The 18,871-nt window shown below is 35.0% G+C and overlaps 1 protein-coding gene across 3 annotated transcripts in view; it reads left to right on the top strand.

Moving 5' to 3' along the window:
• The window catches only part of LOC106504949 (uncharacterized), a 631,734-nt gene that overhangs the window by 581,478 nt on the left and 31,385 nt on the right, over positions 1–18,871 (top strand). For all 3 annotated transcript variants that reach the window (XM_084977000.1, XM_084977002.1, XM_084977001.1), the window contains one exon: positions 12,548–12,627. In XM_084977000.1, coding sequence (XP_084833126.1) covers positions 12,548–12,627 — 80 coding nt within the window. The remainder of the gene's footprint in view (positions 1–12,547; positions 12,628–18,871) is intronic.

The following is an 18,871-nucleotide window of genomic DNA, read 5'->3' as shown; positions in this document are numbered from 1 at the left end:
ATGAAGGGATGCCAGGTGAGAACTTCAGGGTGTCCCTAGTTTTCTAGGGACAATGCTATTCAGAGGTACATTTTCTCTGTTCTGTTCGATGTAGCTCTAGGTGCTGGGGTGAAATGTTTAGGCCTCAATATGAGACTATAAAATGACATTTCTGTCTGCAGGACCCATTGCCAGACTATTAGAACATTTTTTAATTTATGATTTGTCTCTATATCTCATTACAGATATTTTTCACTGTAGAGTTAATCTCTTTGACCTATGAATAAGGTATGACCAGATGAATAAGACTTTTTCATTTAAATCTTTGAGTCATTGTGTAATATGACATTCCCCGTTCTTTGATAGAAAAAAGGCAAATTTTATATTCATTAAAAATAATATTTTTGATAAAGGATGATGAAATAAAATATTGTACTTGTTTTAATTCTACCCAATATTTTGTAATAAACTATTCGGGAAAAGAATCTATAAGAGAATGGATGTGTATACATGTGTAACTGAATCACTTTGCTGTACAGCAGAAATTATCACAACATTGTAAATCAAACAAAATAAAACTTTAAAAAATAAAAAAGTTACTTTTTTAACAGTGGTATTTCTAAAGTTAGTCTCTATCTGCCATCACATTAGTTTTTACACAAATCTTTCCATCTATCTGGTACTCTTTTATTTATAAACTTAAAAAAAGATTATAAATCAGGAAAGGGTCAGATCACAAGGGCTGTAGAAGGAAGAACAGATCCGAAATATATTCATGAATACCAAAAAAAGTTAAAAAACAAGTTCATAATTTACAGCTGCCCTGAGGCAGCAATAACTAATACACTGAAAATTTACCCATTTTATGCATCTCTTTTGCTTGTTTTACTACTTTGCTTTTCATAAAAAACACATTTATTTCAGCTACTGTCACTTCTTTTGGCATTTATGTGATCTCTGAGCTATGTGTGAAAATACACATATTCCTACTTTATAATTTTTATTGAAAAATTATTTCTTTTGCAAATTTATATGCGTTTTTGTGTTCCACACTAGAATTATTTTCATTGTTCTTTTTTCTATCAGTCATTTCAGAAAAATCAGTTTTGCAGCTTATTTAAACATCTGCTTTAAACCTTTCTTCAATTGCCACTTCAATGACATTTTATCATTAACTATAAAGAACAAGTGGAAATTTTCAGAACACAGGTCATACCAGAATTATTCAATAAGAATAACAGTTTAAATTACACTTAAATGACACCACTCTTATAAATACTCCATGCGATTCACAGCTATAACCTAATGAGTCTTCATATTGTTCCTGGAAGTCAGTGGAATAATGTAAACAAATGGTTATTTTCAGATATATAGTAGTAATATACACTTGAAAGGAATAAACAGAAGCAGGTGGCCTCTTAGTACGTGCTTCTCAAAAGAATAGCCATGAAAAAAGCCAAGGCTTGGATTTCTTATTTTATTGAATAAAATTTTAGATAATAAGGCAAAGGAATGGTAGTGGATATTTCTTGCTTTTGCCTGCTTAGCATTAATTCCAACATCTTCTAGTAAGAGCATTCACATTTTTTTCTACTCTTGTATTATAGTTTATTTCATATGTGGCTGTCTGTATCCACAGTTTTAGAGATGGTACCTTGATGTAGGCCTAGTCCTTTAGAACCTTATTTCCTCTTGAATGCAATAATTGATTGAATAATTTATAATCGCCAATCTATTTATATTTCTGTCTACCAGATCATTCTCAACTTTCCTTTGTGACATTCCCTGTTGTACCAGCCTTGAGAATTGCAGAGATTAGGAGTTGTTTCCTGGGATCTAGCTTTGAGATAAGAGAGAGAATATAACCACCCAATCCTAGGCTACTCTGCTTTACACCTTCTTAGAAGCCAAGACTGAAGACATGAAGTGGAGTTCTTGATTGGGGAGTTGGTAGGATGGTGAGCTGGCAAGAACACCGAAGCCTGTTGCTAACAAAAACAATCATCAGAGTAAATCATAGATATAGAATCTTGATTCAATAAGATTTCTGAGGTGGATCAAATGCAGATTTCCCCCAAATCTACTAAGCTTTAAGAGGGTGGCATTGATAAGAAATTAACTTTTCATATAAAAAAGTGCTGTGATTGTTCATCATGCCCTGTAGCAATTTTGCAAAGCAATCCTTCATCCCTAATCCGAACCAGTCAAGGAATTAATGTAGTAAATCTGGTTTTCACAATGGGTGATTTGATTCCAGTAATTGTGTTTTTAAACTATTTTGCCAATTGTGTCATCACCCAGTCTGGGAAGCTCTGATTCATCTAAGCTCGACACACACAAAAAAGTGTATTCTAAAATCCTGGTATGCAGTTGTGGTGTGACATGGTATTATCTGTCTTTGAAAGTAAGTGAATACATTTTTAGTTAAATGTAGAACCATTACAAAAGTTTGAGAAATAGGTGTATTTTAGATCTATGTATTTTTTAAATGAACCTTTAATTTTAGAATAGTTTTACATTTGTGAAAAAGTCGTAAAGATAATAGAGTTGTGAGATACCCATGACCATTTTCCCCTATTGTTAGTATCTTATGGCATTTTTGTTGCAATTAATCAGTATCTTTACATTACCATAAACTGAAGTCCATGTCTTATTCAGATTTCCTTAGTTATTACCTGGTTATGTTCCTTTATGATCCCATCCAGGATATTACATTGCATTTAGTTGTGTCTCTTTTAAGTTCCACTCGGCTTTAGCAGTCTCTCAGACTTTTCTTGTTTTTGATGTCCTTGGCAGTTTTGATGAGTACTGGTCAGATATTTTGTAGAATGTCTTTGTCTCTCAATTGAGATTCACCTGATGTGTTTCTCGTGATTAGACTTGGGTTATGGCTTTTCAGGGGTTAGACCACAGAGATTAAATACCATTCTTGTCACGTCATTCAAAGATACACACTAGCAACATGATTTATATCTGTTGATGTTGACTGTTATTACCAAGGCTGAAGTAGTGTTTGTCAGTTTCTCTACTGTAAAGTTAATCTTTTTTTTCTCCTCCTACCTTTTAGAATTCACTATTGTGCAACACAAACTTAAATACTGGAGAGTTAAGCTCCACGTCCTCGAAAGTGGATTATCTACATAAATTGTGTATCAAATTGTTCCAGCTTTACCAACTGTTAAGCTCTTTAAATTAGTTCCTGTGTCCCTTGACATACCCCCATCACTGTGGGTCTTTATTAGAGAACTTCTTTCATTTCTGGCATTATAAGGTGCCCAGTGCTCATCTTGTATAATTCTTGTCCCAGCCTAAGAATCAGCCAGGGAGCCTTAACTCCTTTTATTAGAGAATGGTATTAGAAGCAAAGATCTAATGGTGGTAGTATGTTTGTTGCTACTGGGGTGCCATTGTTCCTAGGCCCTCTCAGCTGACAGAACTTGTGTATATACACATAGCTATACATATTTTTAGATATCTGTATCTATATTAAGCTAAACATGATTCCTTGCTCTGTTTCCATTACCACATGGATCATTTTAGCCTCTTCCCCTTGCTTTGCTATGACCTTGAACATCAACAGTGAGAAACTCAGCTCCCATCAGTCATCATTCCTTTGCTTGCTTAATTCCAGTATAAATAAACAGTGATTTCAGAATTGTTTATCATACCTCTCTCACCAGAAGGGACCCCTTTGAAGGCCTAAGAGTGGTTCCTTGTCTAACACTTGGAAATGCACTGTCCAAGAAGACACAGTTACTGACAAAGTGAAAGACTTTATTGAAAAGGAGTGTTTGAGTGGAGAGCAACAAGGAACAGAGAACAGAGAACCCAAGAGAACTTCTGTGCCTTGAGGCTTGCAGTCTCAAGTTTTATGATGGTGAGGTTAGCTTTTTGGATTGTCTCTGGCCAGTCATCTTGCTTATACCTACACTGGTCCAACTCTGGACCTTTTCTGGTGACAGGAGCATCTTTCAGTCAAAATGGTTTCTGATGTGAGGATTTCTGGGAGGTTGGCATGATATATTCTGGGATGGCATTTCTTCCCCTTCCTGGTGCTTCCTGGGTTTTCCTCAGGTTGTTTTAGGGCCCTTCGCTGGTTTTGTGTTCTCTTGAAGCATCTTGAGGTGGGATACTTAAGCAAAGGTGTTATTACCATGCCTAACCAGTGCAGGTGATTCCAGTTAATTGTTTCCTATCACTTCCCTGGAAAATACCTTTTATCAACTAGATACAATGCTTATGAATAGTTCCTTTTGCCTTTAGTCTTACAGAATACACACATTTCCAAAGTCATATAGGTTAGCATGTTTTCCTCTCAGCCCTCTTTAGATTGTTTCATATATTTGTACCATTGTTAGATTTTCATGTCAGACCCTGTGTTCCATTCTGGTGTCTCAACTTCCTAAACATTTTCATATTTAAGTTTCATTCTTTGTGCTATAAACTTGTAATAGTTTTGACAAAAGCATAGTAGGTGTGTGTATATGTGTGCGTGTATGTGTGTATATGTATATATTCACCATTAGAGTATTCCATAATATTAACTGTCCTAAAAAATTTCTTATGCCTTATCCACCTCTCCAGACCTCTCCCAACCCTGAACATTTGGCAACTACTGATCTGTTTACTGTCTCTATAATTGTACTTTTTATAAAGTTGTACTTTTATAAATGGAATCATGTAGTATGTAGCCTATCTCACTTCAATAAGTAATTAAGATTCATTTATGTCTGAATGGCTCGATAGCTCATGATTTCTTACTGCTGAAATGCAATACATTTTATAAATGTACCACATTTCATTTATCTATTTACCTCTCAGTTGTTTCCTGTTTGGGTGATTATGAATAAAGCTACTGTAAACATTCATGTTCAGGTTCTTGTGTAAATGTAAATTTTAAACTCCTATGAGTAAATAGTTCGTAGTGTGATTGCTGGGTCATATGATAAAACAATATTTACTTTTATAAAAACTGCCAAACCATCTTCCAAAGTGATGTGACATTTTGCATTCTTACTAGCAATGGAAGGGAGTTACTGTTGCTCTGAATCCTCACCAGCAACTGTTATTGTTAGGTTTTTGAATTTTGGCTATTCTAATAGTTATGTTATGGAATCTCAGATATGTATTGTGCAAAATTTTCTCCCAGTCTGTGGCTTATCTTTATATTCTCAATCATTTTCACAGGGAAGCTTTTAAATTTTATAAGGTCCAACTTATCAATGTTTTCATTGATGAACTATGCCTTGGTGTTGTATCTATAATTTCACCACCAAGGTCACATAGATTTCTCCTGTTTTCTTCTAAAATGTTACATTTTAAAAATTTTATATTTATATGTAATTTATATAATATTGATTCAATATGAGTAAATTTTGTGTTATTAAGATTGATATAAGGTATAATATCCATGGTCCATGTTCTTATTTTGCATATGAATGTTCAGTTTTTTGAAAGACTATTCTTTGTTTAATTGGTTTTGCACCTTTGTCAAAACCAGCTGATTATATTTGTGTGGATCTATTTCTAAAATTGGTATTCTGTTCCATACATCTATATATCTTTAGCCAGTAACATGTTAACTTGATTATCATAGGTTTCTAGTAAGCCTTCAAAAATTGTATAGGGAAAGTCATTCACCCTCTTTTCTTTAGTATTTTATGTCTTTCCATAATAACATTTAAAGGTTTCAACTTATTTAAACTAAAAAATGAACAAACAAAAGCAATTAACTCATCTCTTCTATCCCTTACCCCCTACCTCTGGCAACCACCAATCTGTTCTTGGTTATCTATGCCTTTTTTAAAAATTAATTTATTTTTAGATTCCACTTAAAAGTCATTATGGAATTTGTCTTTATCTTTCTGACTTATTTCACTTATAATGCTCTCAAGTTCCGTTTATGTAATCACGAATGGCAGGATTTTATTTTTTGTATGGTTAAGTAATTTCACACACATGCAGTTACTTCATTCATTCATTCACTGATGGACACTTAGATTGTTTCCATATATTGGCTATTGTAAATAACATTGCAAAGGCATGGGGATCCAAATAGCTTTTCAAGTTAGTGCTTTTACTTTCTTTGCATAAATACTCAGAAGTGGAATTCATGGATCATATATATGATAATTCTATTTTTAAAATTTTTGAGGAAACTGCATACTCTTTTCCATAGTGACTGCACCAATTTGCAATCATATCAACAATGCATGAGGGTTCCCCTTAGTTCACATTCTCTCAAACCCTTGTTATATCTTATCTTTTTGATGAAAACCGTTCTAAGAGATGTGAGGTAGTATCTCTTTGGGGTTTGATTTTCATTTCCCTAATGATGAAGGATGTCAAGCATCTTTGCATGTATCTGGTGGCCATATCTATGTCTTCTTTGGAAAAAAAAATTCTATTCAGATATTCTACCCAGTTTCCCTTTGAAGTTTTTTGAGTTGTATGAATTCTTTATATATTTTAGGTGTTAAGCCCTTAGTAGGTATATGACTTACAAATATTTTCTCCTATTCCATAAGCTGCCTTTTCATTTGTTGGTTTTCTTTGCTGTGTAGAAGCTTTTTAGTTTTATGTAGTCCCATTTGCTTATTTTTGTTTCTGCTCCTTTTGGTGCAAGATTTAAAAAAATCATCATCAAGACTTAAGGAAATTACTGCTTATTTTTTCTTCTAGGAGTTTTATGGGTTTAAAGTCTTTAATAATGGTATAAAATGTGGTCCAGTGTCATCTTTTTCATGTGGCTGTACAGTTTTCCTAACATTGTTTACTGAAGAGGCTATCTCCCTATCATGTATTTTTTGCTTCTTTGTTGTAAATTAATTGATAATATAGAGTATAGAAATAAATTAACACATATATATTTTCCACTGATCTGTGCTTGTTTTTGTAACAATACTAGATTTTTTTTGATTACTATAGTTTTGTGGCATAATTTGAAATCAGAGAATGATACATCAAGCTTCGTTCTTTCTCGTTATTGTGGTTCCATCCAAATTTTGTTTGTTCTGTTTCTGTGAAAAATGCCATTGGAATTTTGAAAGGGATTACATTGAATCTGTATATTGTGTCGGGTAATGTGGACATTTTAACAATATTCTTCCAGCTCATCAGCACAGAATATTTTCCCATTTACTTGTGTGTCTTCTTCAGTTTCTTTCATCAGTATCTCATAGTTTCAGTATACAGGTCTTTAACCTCCTTTGTTAAGTTTATTCCTAGGTATTTTACTCTTTTTGATGTGATTATACATTGAATTTTTTAAATGTCTCTGACAGTTTATTATTATTGTAAAAAAATGCAGCAGATTTTTGCATATTGATTTTGTATCCTATAACTTTAATGAATTTGTTTCTTAGTTCTAGCAGTTTTTCAGTGTGGTCTTGAGCCTTTTCTACATATACTACCTGAAAATAGTGACACTTTTACTATTTCCTTTCCAGTTTGCCTGCCTTTTACTTCTTTTTCTTGCCTAACTTCTCTGGCTAAGAATTCTAATAGAATGTTGTCTTGATCCTGATGGTAGAGGAAAAGCTTTCTTTTTATTACTTAGTATCATGTTAGCTGTGCACTTGTCATATATGTTCTTTTTACTAATTAACATTCTTTTCAGCCTCAAGAAACACACCTACCATTTCTTGTAAGGCTAGTTTAGTGGTAGTGGATTCTTTTAGTGTTTACTTGTCTAGAAAACTCTATTTCTCTGTTCTAATATATATTTTTGCCAGGAAAGGTATTTTGTTTGGAAGTTGTTTTCTCTTTAGCACTTTGAATATATCATGCCACATCCTTTTGACCTGCATGAAGTTTGTGCTAAAAAATCTGCTGATAGTCCTATGGGGTTTCTTTTGTATGTAAAAGTTGTTTTTCTCTCACTGCTTTTAATATTTACTCCTTCTATATAATTTTTAATATTTTAATTATAATGTGTCTTGGTGTGTGTCTCTTTGGGTTGCTCTTATTTGGGATTCTCTGGAATTCCTGGATCTGGATGTCTGTTTCCTTTCTGAGATTTTGGAAGGTTTTGGCCGTTATTTCTTCAAATAAGATTTCTGCCTTTTTCTCTACCTGCCCCTTAGGCTAAAGCTCCAAGATAAGCAGAGTCCTCCTTCACAGAAAACTTGGGGAGATGTGCCTTGGTCTATTGTCTGTGCAATGCCCTGGGGTTGAACCATCCCTCTCATTACCACAATCCTATGGGATCTAGGAATGATTCTCCTTGGCCAACAGAACCAGCTGATCATGGGGCGTCTCCTGAACAACAGCCCCAGAATCTGGAACACCAGACATTAAAATCAAGGCATAAGAAGCTTATAAATCACCTTTCCAGGAAACTCTGGTACTCTGAGACATGGCAGAGGGTGATCACAAAGATAGTGCCTTCTCTCAAAGTCTCTCAAAGAATTACAATGAGCTCTATATGTTTATTTAATTAGAAGCCTGCCTCTCAAGCCTCAGTCATGACAGTTAGCTAATAGGCTTCCTATACAGATTGACCATCTCCTGGGTCTCTTGTCTCTTACTGTGTTCTGGGAGCTGTAGCTATTTAAGAATGTTGTCTTCATTGGTTACAGTTCTGTGGGACTCACGAACATAAGCCCCATTGGCTGCTAAAACCAGGAAATGTACAGGTGTCCCTTGGTAGCAGCTGTAAAAATTTGGTCACCAGAAATGTGTAAAAGCTCCTGTTCAGAAGGTAATGGTACTTGGGAGTGCAGCAAAGGAGACCACAAAGATGATGCCCACCAGTCTCTGTATCTAGAAATTGTTCCAGCAGGCTCCTAGATTTGTGTGTTTAAATTAAATGCCTGACTCTCAGGCTGATGATTTGATATAGGCAAGTGAACCTCCTTTACTGTATTAAGGGCCACAACTGTGGCATATGAAAGTTCTCAGGCTAGGGGTCAAATTGGAGCTGTAGCTGCTGGTCTATGCCACAGCCACAGCAATGTGGGATCTGCTACCTATGCCATAGCTCATGGCAACACCAGATCCTTAATCCACTGAGTGAGGCCAGGGATCAAACCCACATCCTCATGGATACTAGTTGGATTCATTTCCACTGAGCCACAATGGGAATTCCCCCTCCTTTGCTTTAAACCTGGGAATGATTGGCTGCCGCTTAACTGGGCTGTGAGGCAAGTGACTCTTAGCATGTGAATCCTTTCAGCGCAGTTTCTTGGAGTTCTTCAATCCTGTGGGTCTGAGGACCTGAACTCTGTTGGTTTGACAAGTTTTATGTTTTGAGGACTGGTATTTCAAGTTTATATCTTACAAGTTGGGATCTCTGATATGCAGTTGAAATTTATACCTCCTCAGAGAAAAGCTCCATATTTTGAGTTCCCTCCCAGTAGTGGTTTGCTGTGCCAGGTTTGCAGTTTATGATAAGATAGTGTCCCAACCTCTTCTGTTTACTTTGATGTAATTTTCTTCTTTGTCCAATGTGTAGTTGTCATGCAGCCATCCTTTTGTTTTTTAAGAGTCATATGTAGCTGTAGATTCAGTATGTCCATTGAAGGAAGTGAGTTCTGGATCTTCCTATTTTACTATCTTAAACTGAAATCCATATACATGTTTTGATTATTGATAGCTATAAAATAGTTTATTGTTTACTGGAATTTTGATTGCCATTGCACTGAAAAATCTGTAGATCAAATTTAGAAAATCTGGTATATTAGCAGTATTGATTATGCCAATAAGTAAACTTGGGCTATCTCCTAACTTTGTCATCAATTTTTTGTAGTCTTCCACAGATATATAATATACATCTAACTAATCCATTGCAAATAGTACTGGTTTTTAAATGTTAGATTCTATTTGTTCATTGCTGGTATGTAGGAAAGCAATTGCTTTTCTTTTTTGCATATTAGTCGTATTTTATGACCTTGCTATACTCACTTCCATTCTTTTTTCAGCTCTTTGGAGTTTCCTACCTAGATAAATATACTATCTCCAAATAAAGACCATTTTATTTCTTTCTTTTTATTTTATTTTTTCTTTTTAATTTTTATAATTGTGCATATATTTTTTTACTGTATGTACTAGCTTAGACTTTCAGTACAATGTTGAACAGGATTGATGAGAGAGGATATCCAGGCCTTGTTTCTAGTCCTACAAGGAAAGTATCTAGTTTCTAACCATTAAGTATCATGTTAGCTGTAGGTATTTCATGACGGTCTTTAACATGTTGAACTGGTTCCCTTCTATTCCTATTTTTGTGATTTTTTGTTTTTGTCATGAATGGATGCTGGCCTTGTAAGATAGATGTTTTGATCACATCTATAAGTGATTTTTATTCTTTAGTCTGTTGATGTGGTGAATTACATTGATTGCTTTTTTATTTATTTTTTGTCTTTTTAGGGTCACACCAGCAGCATATGGAGGTTCCCAGGCTAGGGGTAGAATCAGAGCTACATCTAGCTGCTAGCCTATGCCAGAGCCAAAGCAAAGCATGATCCGAGCCACATCTGCAACCTACGCCACAGTTCATGGCAATGCCAGATCCTTAACCCACTGAGCAAGGCTAGGGATTGAACCTGCATCCTCATGGATGCTAGTTGGGGTTGTTAACTGCTGAGCCACAACAGGAACTCCTGACTACTTTTTTAAATGTTGAACCACACTTATACTCTTGAATAAATCTCAATTGATCATGATGTATAATTCTTATAGTTTGCTAGATTTGATTTCTTGACATTTTTCACATTTATGTCCATGAAAGTAAGTGGTTTGCAATTTTCCTTTCTTAAATATCTTTGTTTTGCTGTTAGAGTAACACATGATATAATGTGTTGAAGAGATCCAAGAAATAGGTGAGAAGGGGGAAAAAAATCAAATAAGAATGGAGAAAGTTTAAATATATAAATAAAATTTGAGAAGAAACCTTATTTATAAGCCAGCTGGGAATTTTTTTAAAATGCAGAATTTAACATCTGAGGAAGGACTCAAGATTTTGACTTTCTAATAAACTCCCAAGGGGATGTGAGTGCTACTGGTTTGGAGACCAAACTTTGAGTACCAAGGGAATAGATGAGATAGAAATAAACAGAAGAAGGATGCAGTGAGGCTAAGAAAAAATACGGTTAATTTGAGGTCACTGCTTTATACCTCCTCTGCTAATTTTGGTTTGTTCTTAGATGGCATAAAATTTCTGTTTTATTTACAGTCTTGCTAGTGATAGGTTTTCAAGGTAGCTTAAAGTTCCTACTGGTAAAAAAAAAAGGTAGTAGGACAAGTCAGATGTATATAATACTTTGAGGGACCTACTTTTTTCTTCCATTCATATTCCCAAGTAGCCTCCAGTATTCTAGCCTTTCTCTGGCCTGGTTATCCAGCCTAGCCACCCTTTCCTCTTCTTAGCTCAATCAAATCTCCTTGTATTTTAGAAGGAGTTATCCTTAGGGAAAGCCTTTTTTTTTTTTCAGTGTGAACATAAGTATTACTTATTTTTAATTTTATTAGAGTATAGTTGACTCACAATGTTGTATTCTTTGCTGTACACATGAAGAGTAAATCAGTTTTATGTATAAACTTATCCATTCTTTTTTTTCCCATAGTACATTATTAAGAACTATTGAGTAGATTTTCCTGTGCTATACAGTAGGCTCTTGTTAATCACGTATTTTATACACTAGTATGGTACTCCTTATAGTGGTTTCATCTGCGGTAACCATAAGATTAGTTTTGCAATCTGTGAGTTTGTATCTTTGTTATAAATAAGTTCATTTTGTTATTTTTATTAAACATATAAGTGATATCATTTAATATTTCTCTCTTACTTCAGTATGACAATTTCTAGGTCTATCTATGTTGCTGCAAATGGCCTTCTTTTTATGGCTAAATAACATTCCACTGTATTTTTGGGCCATGCATCATCTTTATCTGTTACTCTATCGATGGGCTTCCAACCTCTGTCAAGGTTGCTTCCATGTCTTGTCTACTGCAAATTAGTGCTGCAATGAACATTGGGATGGAAAGCATTTAATTCATTGAATTCACATGAATTTTTAATAACTATCATACATTTAATACTATTGGGCCACTTGCATTTTAGAGAAAAGATTGCTTATTCAAGAGTAATAAATCTTAAATAGTGTATCATATTTGAGTAAGGCTAGCTTCCCAATCCTCATACATAATCTCATAGCCCATTATTCTTCTAGGAATGGGAGGTGGTGCTCTTACAGTCTTCTCAAAGGATTTTAAAAAATCCTGAATTTTTAATTTTTATAACAACAATCCAAAGAAGTTGAGATTTTGTTGATTCTCACTCTTAATGCATATTATGTATAGATTCAGCCAAATCTAGGCTTCAAAGCAAAGCCAAGATCATTTCTTTTTGAAAAAAATTACATATTATTGCATTTTATTATGAGTCTCCACCAAAATATTTTGGTGATGACAATGAGGTTTGCTGTCACCTACTACTTCTGATGATATTAGTGACTTCCATGATGCACTTGCTGTATTTTTCAAATTTTTGTGCTTCTGCCATTGCTCCACAGTGAGAGGAACAGATGATTTCTAGCTGTTGTGTGACTATTTCTTCTTCTGGACTATTCAGGTGTATTCAGTGATCACACTGTGTCAGATATCTTCCAACTAGTCACTGGCCTGCAACAAAGCTGGAATGAGGTCTCAGAGGTATGTTTCAACTTGCAAAGCAATCGTAAATGTTGGCCTTGCATTTACGTAAGGCAGTTTGTGTTTTCTTACAGAGTTCTCTACGAAAGTAACTCTGCCTAGTGGATTTACTTGCTGTTGGGAATGGGCTGGTTCTTTATGTGTGTGACTTTAAGAAACTATCTCTATTTTTATCTTTGGTATTTCAAGGCCAAGATTATCATATATGTTTGCACAGAAAATACATAAGCCTGCTTTAAAGCCTCCTAGTGAGGACTTTGTATAAAAAGTGATAAGGAAAGAAAATGAGGCTGAAATCTATATCCTACTTGGGTATATATAATAAGCAACCTGGACATCCTGGTTCACTTGTAAGCATGTCATGGGTAGTAGTGACTACTTTAAATTCGAAGTAGTTAGAAATAGCTTTTACAATCACCACACCCAGAGCCCCCCAACCAATATTGTTATATCATAATGCAATGTTATTTAGAAGAGAGTTCAGACCATTCAATTATTTTTTAAAGTTTATATCTTTCTTTTCTCATTAATTTTCTCAAGTTCATGCAAGATAACTGAAAATCATCACCAGATCTTATTTGCTTGACAGTTAATTACTCCCAAAACATGCATAATACACAAAAGTCTTAGAAATATGGACCACCTTTTTAAATCTTAGTGAATTTACTTTAAAGTGTGGCAACTTATACTATCAAGCTCTGGCCCAAAGTAAAGCAACTTAACTAATATATTTTCTCTTGCCTCAAATGTTGAGTTTACCACTTGGGGAGGTGGGGGTGGCTATTCTTTGTTTTATTTTCCTGCTTGCATAATTGCTTACTTGTTCTATTTTGCAACTCCATCTTTTTTTTTTATCTGTACATAGTTGAAATAGCTGCAAAAAAGGGGCTATTTCTATTCTTCCTAACAATCCCCTTTTCAATTATTTAGGTTTCCTAGAAGGAGAACATGACAAGACATACATACCAATTTTATTGAATACGTGTGAGTGGGTGGGGTGCAATATTACAAAAACAAATTTGAGGATAAAAGGCAAGCAGGGCTGAGAAAGAGAAAGTGGTGTACTACAGTGCTGACAGTTTTATTGGAAAGGACAGCTGGTTACAGGATGATGTTTCTGCTAGGGAAGAGAAAAGAGGTTATCTGGCTTCTTCCTGCTTCCCATCCATTACTGGTTAAAATTCATCCAAAAAGGACATTAACATTTTAATGTGATGTTGTTGTTATCTGACCCTTTCAAGCAGCCATTGGGGAAACAAGATTACCTGAGAATACAGCAGCCATGCTGGGTAGCAAGCAAGTATGAGCTAGCAGCACTGTCAGCATGTATCTTGGGGTGAAGAGTACCAGAGGCAATGCAAAAGCTTCAGTGTGGGAAGCTAGAAGTGTGCAGTATTAGCAGTGAGGTGAGACTCTGTCTTATTTGGTTACAAGGGGATGGGGAGAAGCAGGTTGAACTACACAATGGTCTGACATCACCACTTTTGATGACCAAGTCAGAGCTCAACCTGCCTTTCTCTATTTAAAACTGAACTCTCCTATTTAATGATAAAAGGATCATTTCAAGAAGAGGATATTACACTTATCAATACATATGGCCCTATTATAAGAGCACCCATATACACATACAACAAATATTAACACACATAAAAGAAGAAATTGATGGGAACACAATAATAGGTGATTTTAACACCCCCTCACATCAATGGATATAGATCCTTTCAAGAGAATATCAAGAAGGCAACAGAGACCCTAAATGACACAATAGAAAAGTTAGACAATATTTTCAGGACATCACATCCAAAAAAGAGAAAACTCCAGAATATACATTCCTTTCAAGTGTACAATTGACCACATGCTGGGGCACAAAACTAACCTCAACAAATTTAAAAGTATATAAATTGTATCAAGCATCTGCTCTGACCACAATGACATCAAACGGGAAAAGAGCCACAGGAGAATAAATGAGAATAAACTGACTATATGAGACTAGACAACATGCTACTAAAAAACCACTGGGTCAACAGAAAATCAAAATGGAAATTAAAAAAATACCTCAAGGCAAATGATAATGAAAACACAACCATTCAAAATCTATGAGGTGCCACAAAAGCAGTTCTTAGAGGGAAGTTCATAGATAGGCCTAGCTATTTTTCCTCAAAAAAAGAAGAAAAATCTCAAATCAACAACTAATTCCATTACCTAAATGAATTTAAAAAATAACAAACAAAACCTAAAGTCAGCAGAAGGAAAGACATCATAAAGATCAGAGAGGAAATCAATAAAATAGAGATCCAAAAAACAATAGGAAAAAAAAATCAATAAAGCCAAGAGCTGGTCTTTGAAAAGGAAAACAAAATTATCAAACATCTGGCCAGAAGAGTAGAGAAAGAACACAAATCAACAAAATTAGAAATGAAACAGAATTCTCAGTAGATACTATATATGGAAATACAAAAGAAGAAAATACTATGAAGAATTATGAGCCAACAAATTTGACAACCTAGAAGAAATGGACATCTTTCTAGAGACATATAGCCCAGCCACACTGAATCAATAAAAAATATATTATCAGAAAAGACCAATCACTAGACATGAAATTGAATCACTAGACATGAAATTGAATAAGTAATAAAAACACTCCCTATAAACAAATGTCCAGGACCAGATAGGTTCAGAGGCAAATTCTATCAAACATACGAAGAACCTATATCCATTCTTCTTAAACTTCCCCAAAGGTTGAAGAGGAGGGAATAATCCCAAAGATATTCTATGAAGCCACTATCACCCTAATACCAAAACCAAAGATACTACCAAAAAAGAAAATGATAGGCCAACATCTTTGATGAATATAGATGTGAAAATTCTCAACAAAATTGTAGCCAAGAAAATCTAATAACAAATAAAAAGATCAAATAACATGACCAAGTGGGATTCATCCCAAGTTCACAAGGGGTTCAACATATTCAAATCAATCAACATCAAACACCACAGTAACAAATGTCAAAAACCACCTGACCAACTCCATAGATGCAGAAAAAGCATTTGACAAAGTCCAACATCCATTCATGATCAAAACTCTTACCAAAGTGGGTATAGAGGGAACATACCTTAACAGAATAAAAGTCATTTATGGCAAACCCACAGCAAATATAATACTCAATGGAGAATAGCCAAAAGCCTTCCTGCTAACGTCTGGAACAAGACAAGGATGCCCACTCTCACTACTTTTATTCAACACAGTACTGGAAGTTCTAGCCACAGCAGTCAGACAAACAAAAGAAAAAAATTACCCAAAGTGGAGGAGAAGAGGTAAAATTTTCACTGTATGCAGATGACTTGATATTATATAGAGAAAACCCTAAGTACTCCATACAAAAAATACTTGAACTGAGCAATAAATTCAGCAAAGTGGCAGGATACAAGATTAACATTTGGAAATTGGTTGAATTTCTGTATACTAACAATAAAACATTAGAAAAGGAATATAAAAATGCAGTATCTCTTAAAATCACACCCCCCAAAATTAAATACATAAGATAAAACCTGACCCAGAAGGTGAAAGACCTAGATCCTGAGAACTGTAAAACATTAATCAAGGAAATTAAAGAATAATTTCAAGAAATGGAAAAATATTCCATGCCCCTGGTTTGGAAGAATTAATATTGTAAAAGTGGCCATACTACCCAAAGCGATCTATAGATTTAATGCAATCCCTATCAAAGTACCTGTGATGGTTTTCACAGAACTAGAAAAAACAATTCAAAAATTGATATGGAAACATAAAAGACCCAGAATTATCAAAGTAACCCTGAGGGGAAAAAAAAAAACCAAGCAGGAGGCATAACTCTCCCAGACTTCAGACAACATTACAAAGCTACAGTAATCAACAGTGTGGTACGGATATGAAAATAAACATACAGACCAATGGAATAGAGGAGAGAATGCAGAAATAAACCCCAGACACCTATGGTCAATTAATCTTTGACAAAGGCGTTAAGAATATAAAATGGGGGAAAAAAGACAGTCTTTTCAATAAATGGTCCTGGGAAAACTGGACAGGTGCATGTAAATCAATGAACCTAGAACATACCCTCACACTATGTACAAAAATAAACTGAAAAATGCTTAAAGACAGAATTCCCATCATGGCTCAGTGGTAACAAACCTGAATAGTATCCATGAGCATGTGGTTCAATCCCTGGCCTCCCTCAGTGGGTTAAGGATCCAGCATTGCTATGAGCTATGGTGGGGGTTGCAGATGTACCTCAGATTCTGCCTTGCTGTGACTGTGGTGTAGGCCAGCAGCTGTAATTCTGATTTGACCCCTAGCCTAGGAACTCCATATGCTGTAAGTATGGTCCTAAAAAGATAGAACAAAACAAAAATGCTTAAAGACTTAAACAAAGGACACTCTAAAGCTCCTAGAAGAAAACATGAGCAAAATACTCTCTGAGTTCAAGTGTACAAGTGTTTTCTTAGGTCTCCCAAGGCAATAGAAGTAAAAACAAAAATAAACCAATGGGAACTAATCCAACTTACAAGTTTAGCAGAACAAAGGAAGCCATAAAAAAAAGATAATCCTATGGAATGGGAGAGTATTGTTGCAAATGATGCAACCAACAAGGACTTAATCTCCAAAATATACAAACAACCCAACAACCCAATTGAAAAATGGGGAGAAGACATAAACAGACATTTCTCTAAGAAAGACATATGGATGACCAAAAGGCATATGAAAAAATGTTCAACATCACTAATTATTAGAGAAAGGCAAATCAGGACTACAATGAGGTACCACCTCACACTAGTCAGAATGGCCATCATTCATATGTTTACAAAATAGCAGATGCTGGAATGCGTGTGGAGAAATGGGAAACTTCCTAAACTGTTAGGAAAGTCAATTGGTACAACCACTATGGAAAACAGTGTGGAGTTACCTCATAAAATTAAATCTAGAACTACCATATGATCTAGCTAATCCCACTCACATATATATGGACAGAATTTTCATTCAAAAAGATACATGCACCCCTTTGTTCATTGCAGCACTATTCACAAAAGCCAAGACATGGAAACAACCTAAATGTCCATCAGCAGATGAATGGATTAAGAAGATGTGGTGTATATACACAGTGGAATACTACTCAGCCATAAGAAAAGATCAAAATAATACCATTTGCAGCAAGATGGATGGAACTAAAGATTCTCATACTAAGTGAACTAAGTCAGGAAGAGAATGAGAAATACCATATTCTATCACTTATATGCAGAATCTAATATATGGTACAAATGAACCTGTATACAAAACAGAAAACAAATTCAAGGACATGGAGAACAGACTTGTTCTTGGGGAGGAGGAGGAGGGAGTGGGAGTGGGAGTTTGGGGTTAGTAGATGCAAACTATTGCATTTGGAGTGGATAAGCAGTGAGATCCCGTTTTATAGCAGATGGAACTATATGCAACTTGATCACTTCTAATGGAACATGATGTAGGATAATAGAAAAAGAATGTGTGTGTGTGTGTGTGTGTGTGTGTGTGTGTGTGTGTGTGTATGTGATGACTGGGTCACTTTGCTCTACATCAGAAATTGACCGAACATTGTAAATCAACTATTTAAAAAAAAAAGAAAAGACTGCACCCTCCTTCCTCTATGTGAGGCCTAAGAATGTCTTTCATATTTTTAATGGTTTTTGTCTAATTAAAAACAGTTTTCTGAGGGTTAGTTGTATATTTTGGAGTAATTCAAAGCATTATTGTGGTGCCTTTTATCAACTTCTTCTATAGGCACCTCCTGTTCAGATTGTCCTGTCTAATAATTTACTTAAATTCTTCAATGTACTTTTGTTCCCTTATGTATTCACAACCATCTTTTCACATTGCGGAGTGCAAGCAAGGTATTTCTGGAGCGGGTCAAATAGTGCCTTAGTTTTGACGTCTATAAAAAAATACTATACACTTAGGATCTTATAAACAGACGTTACTTCTTCAAGTTCTGGAGACTAGAACTCAGATCAGGTTGTCAGCATAGTTGGGTTCTGGTGAGGGCCCTCTTAAGAGTTGCACACTGTCAAGTTCTCCCTGTGTTGTTTTTATGTAGCAGAAAGAAATCAATCTATTTATCAGGCCTGTTGTACAAAAACACCATCACATTGTGTATTGTAGGGAGATAGAAAAAAAAATACTCAGTTTGAACTAATTGATCTTTCCAGTTACCCTCAGATCTGAAAGTCTAAAAATTCT

Source organism: Sus scrofa, chromosome 9 (assembly GCF_054392235.1).
Source record: "Sus scrofa isolate SSC_HxYL_T2T_F1_AM1 chromosome 9, Sscrofa_HxYL_maternal_Yorkshire_Landrace_v2.0, whole genome shotgun sequence".
Lineage (NCBI taxonomy): Eukaryota > Metazoa > Chordata > Mammalia > Artiodactyla > Suidae > Sus > Sus scrofa.
Note: the sequence above shows the minus strand (reverse complement) of the source record. Positions and strands in the feature narration are given on the sequence as shown.